We start from the raw sequence: 12,139 nt of genomic DNA, 5'->3' as shown, positions 1-12,139 counted from the left end.
CTTTGTAAAAGTTCCTGATTATATTTATATACTCTTGTTCAACTTGTTGAGCTTGCAGGGCCGTCCAAATACTTGAATGTGACACGGTGTCAAAAGCTTTTTTATAATCGATGAATGCGATGTAGAGCGCTCTTTGCTGCTCTTGGTATTTTTCCATTACTTGCTCTAGAGTATGTATGTGGTCAGTTGTTGAATAACGCTTGCGAAAGCCGGCTTGTTCTATTGGTTGGTTTGCTTCTATTGTGACACTTATTCTTTTGTTAATTATAGAGGAAAACAGTTTGTAAATACATGAGAGCAAGCTTATAGGCCTGTAGTTTGTGATATCTTTTGAGTCTCCTTTTTTGTAAATTAAAATTATTTCCGACTCTACCCATTGCGATGGTATTTCAGCAGTTTTTAATATTAGGTTAAACAAGAGTGTTAATGGCGAAATCAGCAGCGGCCAGGCAGTCTTTATGGCTTCGTTTGTAATGCCGTCTGGTCCTGGGCTTTTATCTGTCTTCAACCTTTTAATTTCTTGTAAGACTTCTTCTTCCGTTATTGGTGTTATGTTTTCATTCTTGTTTGTAGAGCTATAAATGTCTTTTGCATAGGTAAGGGTGTTACACTCGTTGCCTTGTGCTTTATATAGGGTTTTATAGAACTGGGTTGCTACATCTATGATTTCTTTGCGGTTATTTACGGTTATGTCATTGCGTTCTAAGCCATCTATCCAATGTTTGTTTGTTTTTAATTCTTTAAGGGCCTTTTTTGAGCTTCCTGCATTTTCTAAGTGTTTTTTAATAGTATTTAATCTGTAGCTTTTGTAGTCATGTTTAATGTATTTACTTATTAGTTTGTATAGAGCTGATAGTTCGTTTTTTGTGGCTCGAGTTTTTTCCTTAGCATGCTGTAACTCTTGTCTTCTTTTGATAAGTTCCAGTGTACGTTTTTTTAGGACTTTATGGTTACTTTTTGACTTTTCGTTGAAGGTTCTGGCGTCCTGTAAGCTCTGGGTTATAGTCTTGGTTAATGTGTTATAGAAAGCCTGTACTGATGTTTGTTCTTGGCATTTATGTAGGTCTTGTAGTTGAGATGAAATGTTTTGTTTGTAAGATATTATTTCTTGTTCTGTTTTTAGTGATGAGTATCGATTGTTATTGAACGCTGTGCGTTTTTTCTTCTGCTTTGTGATGGAAATTGTTGCTCTGATTGCTCTGTGGTCCGACGGGTAGTTCAGATTTAATACTTCTATGTTTTGGAAGATGTTTGGTTGATTTGACAGAACGTAATCTATTTCGTTTTTGTAATTACCATTAGGTGAACGCCAGGTCCATCTTTGGTTTGGTTTTTTATTAAAAAAAGTGTTTAAGATGGCAAGCTTGTGTTCGAACGCGAAATCAATTAGCCTTTGGCCTCTCTGGTTTCTTTCTCCAAATCCATTTGATTTCATTAACAAATGTTCATTCTGTCTTGGTTGTCCTATTTTTGCGTTAAAATCGCCTATTATTATATAATTCTTATAAGATTGATCTATGGCTCTATTGATATTCGAATAGAAGGTGTTAATCTCTTCTTCACACGCTGCTTCAGTCGGTGCATATGTTTGTATAATTGTCATGGGCAGTCCTTGTATGCTTAAGTTTAATAATGCTACTCTATCATTTATGCTAATGAAACTTTCGATCCAGTTCTTGCGGGTTTTATTAATTATGAAACCGACTCCGTTTCTGCCAGGTGTGTATCCTGTGTGACATAGTATAAAATTATTATATTCTTCTATCCGGGTGCCTGTTCTCCTTATTTCACATAATCCAATTATGTCGTATTTGACTCTAGTGAGAGCTTCGCTTAGTTCGATTAAACGTTCGTAAGTAGATAAGGTTCTGACGTTGTAGGTTACTATGTATATCAGGTCTCTCTTCTTTTTAGTTGAATTAAATATTTCTTCGGTTCGTGTCTCTCTTCTTGTTTTTGAAGAGGTTTGAGGTATCTTCTTTAGAGGGTTATGGTCTTGATCTTCCACGGTGACCAGCCGGATTGGAAGATGGTTTTTGTTACTTAGTTGAAATTTTTTTGATGTTACATTCTTGAGGGAGGGCGGTGTTGGTTGCTATGAGTGTGGGTTGTTGGTTATATTGTCGTTGGTTTGATTTTGTGTTGTGTTGACGTTGTTGTTTACTAGGTAGCTTAGAATGCTTGGTTTTAGAACTGCTTCAGGGACGCTGTTTGATCTGGGTATAGGTGGGTTTGATTGTTTTATTTTATTTTTCTTCATAGGTCTTTTTGTACTATTACCAGCTAGTGCTTGAATTCTGGGATCTGACTCTGGGGAAGTCATCATAGTTCTTTTGTTGTTTGATTTTGATATCACAAGTTTATCGTATTTTATCGAGACTTTGTTTCCTTTCTCGCGCTCTCTGTTTGCTTCTTCTTGAAGTTCTTTTCTTTTTTCCAATATGTACTTAGGGTAGTCTACGTTCAAATAATATTGGGTATCTTTTAATAATCTCTTTTGCTTGAGAACGTTGATCTTTAAACCAAGGGTAGAAAAAGTTACAATTATTGGTCTCGGTTTATCGCTTTTTTTCCCCACTCTCTTTATTTCCTGAATGTTTCTACAATCGAATTTTAAGGACAATTTTTCACTAATGAACTGTAACATAATGTTCTCCAAGTTGTGGTAGGATGTCTCGCCCTCTTCAATACCGAAGAAAATTATGTTTCTTTGTCTTGCTTGGTTTTCCATATATTGTATTCTTTTTTCTTGTTGTTCAACTTTTCCCTTTAAAGTTTGATGTTTTTCTTCTAAAATGGTAAATTTTTCTTCTATTTTCTTATTTATGTTGAGTGTTACTTGTTCTGTAACCTTTTCACCACTTTTTTGAATTTCAATTTTTTGTAAGTTTAGTTCTTTTTGAATGTTCTGTAGGGCTTTCATAATTTCCTCCATAGTATTTGTTTGTTTTGGTACTCGTAGCGCCCTCTATAATCTCTTATGGTTGGTAGCGGAACTACGTTGCCAATAGCAGATGTTGCGTTCAGTTTATCGAGTTATGTCTAGAGAGTTCGGCTACTCGACGCTAAATGGCGCTTATCGTTGTTTACTCGAAAAACTGCGTGACTATGTGAAATAATAATTTTTGAGGTTATGTATTTTGATGCAAAAACAGATTTCTTGAGTTCACAGTAACAATTTAGTGTTTTTTATGTTTATTTGTGTCTTATTCACTGAACTTAGCAGGTATTAGATAGTTTACACTTAGAGTAATGTATAAAATGACAGATCCAAGTCCCTTGATGTTTTGAAGATTTTATCACTGTTTACGCACTTTTTTAATATGAAAACATTAGTCCATGTGGTTCTTAGTATTGTTCATTGATTTATCACTGTTTTGTCACGCTATCACCGTTATTTCTATTTGATAATTAATTAAAACACAGACGTCGAAGTGAACAGTGGCACAGTAGCGCCCTCCCTCCCAAAAATAACAATTTGCAATTATTAATGAATGACACTTGCTTGACACTTGTATTGAAATAATGAAAGGGATAAAACATTGCTTCAATCACTAGTGTGACAAAGCTAGCGCACACTGTGTTCAAAGATTATCATGTAGATACGATTATTGAAAATAGAACGGTTATTTTATTAATTTCGATTTGGGTAAATACTTGATTATTTTTATATTTAAATCCACACAGTGCATGTAATTAACAAATATATCTATTTATTATACCTATACAATGAAATCGTGATGGCAAAAATGTTTGTTTGCAAAAATGATGTTGAATATACGTATACATTAAAGAAAAGATTATCGCTACTGACGAAAAATGCTATTTGCTTTTCTGTAAATAGCTATTGAACATAAATTTTATTTGTGTTTTAGATAAAAAAGGCTTATACTTCATCCTTTCTTTTATTTCATACTTTTTTCATCTAGGCACCACTATTATTATATCCTACAAGTTGGAGTGATGACCTTGTATGGGTTCCGGGAACTGCCTTGAAACGAATAGCGTAAGATCGGTCTGTATGGAGTTCTATAAGGAGGACTATGCTCAGCAGTGGGTGTTTATCGGGTGAAATGATGATGACCGAAAACGAACACCACAGCTAGTAATAAATGCTTAATACAGTTATATCTCCAAAAAAGTTTTTTTCATTTTAATAAAACTTCATAATAATAATTAAATAGTAAATGAAATTGTCACATTTGTTTACGTGTGCAGGAAACGAAACATCTATAACATTGAACCTTCTGTGTCGTTAGTCTATGCCAATTGCCATGGCAACTATTTGTTTATTTATATTTAATTGGTGAATTCTTATGACTTTTGCTTACACCTGCGCGGAAGTGACAAACTATCTTTGTCTTTTTTGTTTATATCATTTTATTATAGCCATCTCTCTTATACAGTCTGTCAATGTAATAAATTAAGTAAAATGAAACTTGTATTTGTGTGTGCCTGACACTGCATATGAAGCATTTTTTTTGGATATATTGTGAGTATATAACGTATCTATACATAAAATATCATTGTAGGTAACCAGTTATTTCTTATTTGTTTCTTTCTTCGAATATATAGTGAAAAAATGATTCAAACAACAACAACAATATGTAAACCGAAAAAAAAACTATTGGCATTTTTAAATATATATTTAGGTTTTCTTGAAATCCGTCCCGGAAGATTTCTGGTGCCTACCTACACTAGCCGATGAACAGATAGACTTTATCTGAAAGCTCTACGCATAGACTAAATATGTTAAATGAAAAATAACCTTCGGACGATAAAATACTACCTAAATCACACATAAACCTAACTAAATCGGGTTTATTTAAGTTATGAGGTTAATTCACATTTTTCTCAATATCTTGAAAACCCCTGTTTTTATCACAATAAAGTCAATTGGTAAAAATCTTTTGAATATCGAAGAACCCTCCAAAACCACTCTGGCAACACTATAGTGTTGGACCACAGTATACAGCTGTGGTCCATACTTTCATGGGCATTCTCCTTTATAGTAATTTAAATAATTATTGGACTTCTTTAGGTGCGTTGAGAGTAAAATTTCAAGTTTGCATCATGGTAATATCGTCACGTTATGGAAAGGTGACGATTTTGGTAGCTTTAAATCTTGCTAAAGAAGTTTCATTTTTGACACATGCGCTCGGCACACACGCTCTTTTATTAAAATTCAGATTGTTTTGCATTACAAAATATGACAGTTTAATTAGAATCTAAATGATAGGAACATCGAGATAACACACGTTTAATTATTTTTAAATTATTTATTATATTTGGTAGGTCCAGGTAGGTCTAATTATTCTATAAGTTTGTGTCTCTATTAACCAGATTCACACAATACAAACATGCAGGCTATACGTCACAACCGAAATGGCTAAGCTGGAATAGATATGGCAGAATTATGTAAACATCCAGCCTCAGTATGATATCTGAATGACAGGATTGTTCAGTATTTGCTATCCTACCAATTGCTAAAATTGACAAGTTTACGTTATAAATTGCAACAATTTTTAAGGCAATCCACTCTGCTTTGCCCCGCAGTTTCATCCGCATTTTTCCGCTCTTATTAGGCTTAGTGCGATAATGTAATATAGCTGACATAACAAACTCTTCATTTTTATGGCCTCTTCAGTTTTTTCTTTAACTTACCGGTTGGCTTGGTTGGTAGTGGCCCTGCCTTCCAAGCCAGAGGTCGTGGGTTCGATCCCCACCCGGGGCAAATATTTGTGTGATGAACATAGATGTTTGCTCTGTGTCTGGGTGTTAATTATCTATATAAGTACTAGCGGCCCGGTACGTGCTTCGCTACGTATAAAGTGAAATAAAATAAACAAATCGGAACATCAAATTCATTTATTTAATCAAAAAAATATTTTATTTAAAATCGAAATCAATTGCTAGCTATTTACAACACACTTAATCCAAAACATTTGGATAAACAATATTTTTTGTTTTTCCATTTTGAGCATAAATAAACAAACGGCTGGGGGTACCGACTCTGGAACAGGCAACATTTATAACTGGCCATGTGAAAAACAATGTTCCTCCAAATTCACACCACAAACGTGAAGTGTTTGACCTTGGGCCTTGTTGATGGACATCGCGAATGATAAACGCACAGGATATTGTAAACGTTTGAACTCAAAAGGCATATCAGTTGGAATCATAGGTATACGCGGTATCAAAACAACTTCTCCTTTTGATTTACCAGTTAAGATCGTAGCTTCAATCAAATTTGGCAATAACTTTTTCACTGCCAATCTGGTTCCGTTACACAGTTTTGGTGGATTAATATTTCGCAATAATATAATCGAAGAACCAACTTTCAGATTCAAGCAATGCGGTGGCATACCAGCCGGCTCCAATGAATTTAAAAATTCAATTGGATAATTCATTGCCTCATCTTGATTCATAACACTGTCAATTGATTTATATTTCGTGACTACGCCTGGCAGTTTCGCTTGAATTTGAAAATTAATTGCATTGACATGAATGTTTTTCGGTGCTAAAATGGCGCGTTCTGTCAACCAATCATGATTTCTGTAATTCTGAACAATATTCGGAAAAACACATTCAATCAATTCATCTATCGATTGCGCAATTGTACAAAAATTGTTCGGTACAGCGATCAATCCGTTGGTTCTGTCGATTTGTATTTTGCCGTCACCAATTTCTAACAATTGTTTTGAGAACTCATGGGCAGCTGGATCATTTTGTAGGTGAACACGCATATTAATGTTTAGTGTCAATTTTTGTAGATATCTCCAAAGAACTGATGACTTCAAGCAGGCATTTATTTCATCAGCAGGAGTTGATCGAGGAATGACAGGCAATGTTTGACGAAAATCCCCTGAAAGTAATATCAAAGCACCACCAAAAAGCTGTTGATTACCACGTAAATCTTGCATTGTTCGATTGAATGCTTCTAGTGATTTTTTATTCGCCATTGTACACTCATCCCATAAAATAATTGACGTTAATCGCAGAACTTTTGCCATAGCAGAATTTCTCGATATATTGCAAGTTGGAGTTTCAATCACCTGTACATTCAATGGCAATTTTAATGCAGAGTGTGCGGTCCGACCACCTTCTAATAATGTAGCAGCAATTCCCGAAGATGCAAGTGCTAGTGCAATTTTCTGATCTGATCGAATAGTCGCTAAAATCAATGATATAACGAACGTTTTACCTGTGCCACCAGGTGCATCCAAAAAATATAATCCACCTGCATTATTGGAAACGGCTTGCATGATTGTATCATATACATGTTTTTGCTGAATATTTAATTTGGTTATATTCGATTGTACAAATAAACGCAAATCATTACAGTTGAATTCCTGCTCACGTTGCAATTCACGATCAAACAAATCATGCATGGGACGATTTGGTGCGGTCATACCCAATTGTACTAATGCTTTATTTGCAATCGTTAGACATATATCTTCAATTATTATCAAAGCTTCGTTGCACATTTCCAAGGTAATCAACAAATCAGGATTTCTTGCATGATGACGCATACGAATTAAAATATCTTCTGCCATATAATTTTTATATTTGTTCCATAATTCAAGTGGATTTGATGGCATACATGTCGATAATATAATGGCAAATAGCATTCGTATTTGTTGTGGATGAGCTGACGTAGATGCATCATTAAGTGTTGAATCCCAATGTGCATCATCCTCCAACAAATGCAAGAGTTGACATGCTTCACGATATGTTTGACACAAATGACCGTCGACTGTTCTTAATTCTTGAAATGATTTTGGGCCATTGACGTTAACTAATAGCAATCGCAAATAAAAACACTCAGCATTGTTTGGATGTACTGTATACATTCTCCCAATTGCATCTGTTTTGAAAATGCCTGAATGCCCATCGACTGCTGTTCCTTGTTTACGTCTTTGAAATTTTTTTGAAGACACATTCCATGTATAGTACTGAGGCACTTCGGAATATAACAAATTTCTAGCAAATGTATCAGTTTCGCATAATTTGAAAAAAGCTGTCAACGTAGTCGCTGGTGGGTGTGCTGCTCTTTCCAATGCATTTGCTTCATTAAAATAAATACGTTGGCCATTCTCAAGATGCACAGCTAAGTGAACAACCACAGGATGTCTTTCGTGCATTGGAAACGACAGAATCCTCCAGACAGCTTCATTACTACTAATATAGCGCCCCAGTTGATACTGAGTAATTTCATCATTTCTATTATCACCAGCTACACCGAAAACAGCCATATCGCTCCCTTTATTTACATACTTGCAAATATATTTAATGGATTTGACTGAATTACAATACTCCACATTTATATGAGCCTTGAATTTTTTCGATAATAATGGACAATACGGAACCACCCAACGATTATCAACTTCAACGTCCTGGTTACGCATTCTAATGGTTGCCGTTTTGCCATTATCATTAGGTGATCTACGTCTATACAACGGATATCCGTCATTGCCCGTTATTGTGTCTGAAGTCAATTGTCTTGGGTATCGTTTCGAACACTTTCCATCAATCATACATGGCGAATTCATATTTAGTTCACCGCACGGACCATGTATCATGTTTTTAACGACAACATCAAATAACTCAGGATCAACAGTTTGATCAGGAATTTCACCTGATATAACGTTATCGATTTGATCCGGAGTTATTTTATTTACCAGCCAAATTAATATATGTGCGTGCGGCAATCCCCTTTTTTGCCATTCGATGGAGTACATATGGCAACGCACCTCTCCAAATACACGTAATTTCACAATTAAATCCATAAGTGCTTTCAATTTTCGCCGAAAAACACGTGCTGTAATGTCATGACGATCAGTTGTCGACTGGCCTTCAAATAAATTGTTCTTGATGTCATCCCACTGCGGATTACATGTAAATGTAATGAACAGATCCGGTCGACCGTATTTTCGTACATAAGACATTGCGTCTTGTGCATATTCGTTCATATGCCGTGGGCTACCAATATACGAAGATGGCAATATAGTTAAACGTCCGATGTCATTAACATTAGCATCATTCGCTATCGCATCTTGCAAATGAATATATTCTTCGGATCTTAATTTTGCTTGGTTGAAACGAATAAAATTAAGACGTTCAGTCTCTATTTTGGCATACATATCAACGATGTACTGATGATATAGTTTACCACATTTTAAGATATAATTTTGTTCTTGTGGACGAATCATCAATCGATACGAATAAAAATTCATGGCACTAACTTTTTTCTGTATATGTAGACCTGAAAATAATTACAAAATGTGACTTTAGAAAGTTGTAGAAATGAAATGTCAACACACTAAAAATAGGTCAATTATTTACCTGTTCGTGGATCAATCATTGGTATATTGATATGGTAACCATCGTCACCTTTCCAATGCAATATTGGGTACTGTAATGCATCGTAACTACGATGAAGTTCCGAAACACGTTGCAATTGCTCATTTCTACGATGAAGTACAATATCACGGGATTGAAACTGATCACCAAGAATTACAATTGCAACCTCATCAATTGTTGGTGCATTAAATCGCCTTGCATGCTCTCCAAAAGGTGTTCTATCAGCTCTTATTACGATTTTGTGATTATCAGTTGGCATACGATCGAGAGCAATTTTAAACAATTGAACTAATGCGTTATGCTGATGGAAAAACCTTTGTAGCTCACGAATAATTTCTCGTCTTGTATTCGAAACAATTGCACAACGTTGATCCAATTCACGATTTTCATCACCAATAAAATAAATTTGCAAAAATTGATGATCAGCGTCGGGGTATGGCAATAACGAACCAGCTTGATGATAAATCTGGCCCTGAATCTGTAACATGTATACAATTTTAGGTAAATCTTATATCAGTTTTTTTTTAAATATACTTTATGCTTCAGATTGATACAAACATGGAATAATCCTGTTGAAGTATTTACCTTAAACGTCGGCATAAAATTATATCTAATAATTTTAGTTGCACCAAAAGAAGTCATTTGAAATGCCGAATTGTATTGTTGAATATGACTCAGAAAGTGCTTCGACGCTTGCGATGTCCCAAAAATAAATGAATACAATGGTTCGGGTGGAGTTTCTAATGCTGGCAATCTCACTTTGCCATTAGCACAACACATGCCGGGCGTTTCACCTGGAAAGTTAGCCGCATCACAATGTGGACATATTGCGTCCATCATTCCAATGTATCCATACATACTATAATCAATCTGACTGTTGTAATTAAAAGCAGCACGCATCATTTCAGCCAAAACAGCACGACGTATTCGTGATGGCCGTGCAAGATTCAGTACAGGTACTGGGTTAACAAATCCATTGCGTGCATTACGTTCACGCTGCGATGCATTAGCTTGTGCGCGTTCATCTGCAGTCTGTGATCGTCTTAGTAATGCCACATCATTTGCATTACGCGTTCGCCGACCTATATTTGCTCGTCTGGCTGGTGGCATTTTTCCCGTATGCACATATTATGTTTTCGCTTAAAAATCGAAAAAAAAAATTAGAACAAAAAAAAAACAAATTCCCAAGAAGCTGTCGCATATGATGCCATGTGAAATCATATACGGCAACTTAGAAAAGTACACATAAATTCAGGACTCACCGTTTGTATGAATGCACTGTAAATGCAATTAGCTTGTGCGCGTTCATCTGCAGTCTGTGATCGTCTTAGTAATGCCACATCATTTGCATTACGCGTTCGCCGACCTATATTTGCTCGTCTGGCTGGTGGCATTTTTCCCGTATGCACATATGTTTTCGCTTAAAAATCGAAAAAAAAAATTAGAACAAAAAAAAAACAAATTCCCAAGAAGCTGTCGCATATGATGCCATGTGAAATCATATACGGCAACTTAGAAAAGTACACATAAATTCAGGACTCACCGTTTGTATGAATGCACTGTAAATGCAATTATGTGAAAAGAAATTTATCGCTGATAATATGCTTTAATCGAACCACGTCCAAAATGAACTGACGGCATGAATGACATAACAACGTGCTTGTCCTGTCAACAAAACTTCAAAAAAGTTTCTGTGAAAAAAGTTTCTATTGAATTCATTTATTACAAAAAATGTGACAAATGAGGAACCGCTCGACCGATTTTGTGCAAACTTCACATAAACCATCTACTAAATATGCCGACCAAATCCTAAGCATTTGGTTTGGATAGGTGAGCCCGTTCTTGAGTTATGGAATTACAACGAAAAGTGGCATTGATTTTTATATATATATAGATGTATTTGAAATAATATATGTATGTTTATCAGCTATCTGGTTCCCATAACACAAGCGAAAGCTTAGTATGGGATCAGATCGTGCCGTGTGTGAAAATAGTTCCGAAATATTTATTTTATTTTATTTATTTAGGGCTGATTTTTCAATCGTTGTTTAAAACTTATTCATCGAATATCGTATTAAACTATCATTTGAAAAATGTATTCTAATTTTCCGTATTTGACAGTTTACAGGTGACATTTTAAAATGTTCGTATAATACTTTATTGGAGGAATAAATTTTAACCAAGGATTGAAAAATCGGCCCTTAAAATAAATATTAAGTAAATAATCTACAGTAACATTTCACACAGAAACAGCCGTATCAAAAATAATAACAACCTGTTCGAAGCATTTCCCGTTTTGCTGCTCAAGCGATAAACAAATGCGAAATTTCAATACTTATGGTCCATCGGGAAATCAAATATTCCTTTACATTCGGTTTACAAAGGCGGTTTGTATCCGATGTCTTTGTAACTTCTTTATAGCAGGTCAAACTTCTTGAAAAAGCGATATGTTCCAAGCCTTTCTTATAATTCTATCTATTACCCAGTTTATAAAACCATGCAAGATTAATAAAGAAAATATATTATTAAACCTGGAAATAACCATTTAGAAGCGTCTATTATAAGTAGTGTTGCCCAAATGCAAGAACAAGACGAGACTTAGCCAGTCTTGGTCTTGGTCTTGCGCCAATACATCTGGTCTTGGTCTTGGTCTTGGTCTTGCGCTCCCAGTCTTGGTCTTGGTCTTGGTCTTGCAGCAAGAATCTTGCAAGTCTTGCAATTACCTATTAGTCTATTACTATTTATTAAAGTTTACTTTAAATCTTAGAAAAATGTA

General features: G+C 35.1%; 2 protein-coding genes across 2 annotated transcripts; both read right to left on the bottom strand.

Annotated features, from left to right (window-relative positions):
• Positions 1 to 1,608: 1,608 nt before the first annotated feature.
• On the bottom strand, positions 1,609 to 3,452 carry LOC123699765. The gene has a single exon (XM_045646784.1). The coding sequence runs from the start codon at positions 2,933 to 2,935 to the stop codon at positions 2,096 to 2,098; it is 840 nt and encodes a 279-aa protein (XP_045502740.1). The 5' UTR covers positions 2,936 to 3,452; the 3' UTR covers positions 1,609 to 2,095.
• A 2,577-nt stretch (positions 3,453 to 6,029) lies between these two features.
• Positions 6,030 to 9,943, bottom strand: LOC123699887. The gene is made up of 2 exons (XM_045646936.1): positions 9,346 to 9,943; positions 6,030 to 9,265 (listed from the first exon to the last, which is right to left on the bottom strand). The coding sequence occupies exons 1-2, from the start codon at positions 9,848 to 9,850 to the stop codon at positions 6,030 to 6,032; spliced, it is 3,741 nt and encodes a 1,246-aa protein (XP_045502892.1). The 5' UTR covers positions 9,851 to 9,943.
• Between the last annotated feature and the right edge of the window lie 2,196 nt (positions 9,944 to 12,139).

This window comes from Colias croceus, chromosome 18, assembly GCF_905220415.1.
Source record: "Colias croceus chromosome 18, ilColCroc2.1".
NCBI lineage: Eukaryota > Metazoa > Arthropoda > Insecta > Lepidoptera > Pieridae > Colias > Colias croceus.
The sequence above is the reverse complement of the archived record's forward strand: the minus strand, read 5'-3'. Positions and strand labels throughout refer to the sequence as shown.

Bases quoted from the DNA above. Each gene is read 5' to 3' on its own strand.
- LOC123699765 (XM_045646784.1), bottom strand. From the start codon at position 2,935: ATGGAGGAAATTATGAAAGCCCTACAGAACATTCAAAAAGAACTAAAC.
- LOC123699887 (XM_045646936.1), bottom strand. From the start codon at position 9,850: ATGTTACAGATTCAGGGCCAGATTTATCATCAAGCTGGTTCGTTATTG. The intron at 9,266-9,345 runs GTAAATAATTGA...AATTATTTTCAG, and splicing joins AATGATTGATCCACGAACAG to GTCTACATATACAGAAAAAA.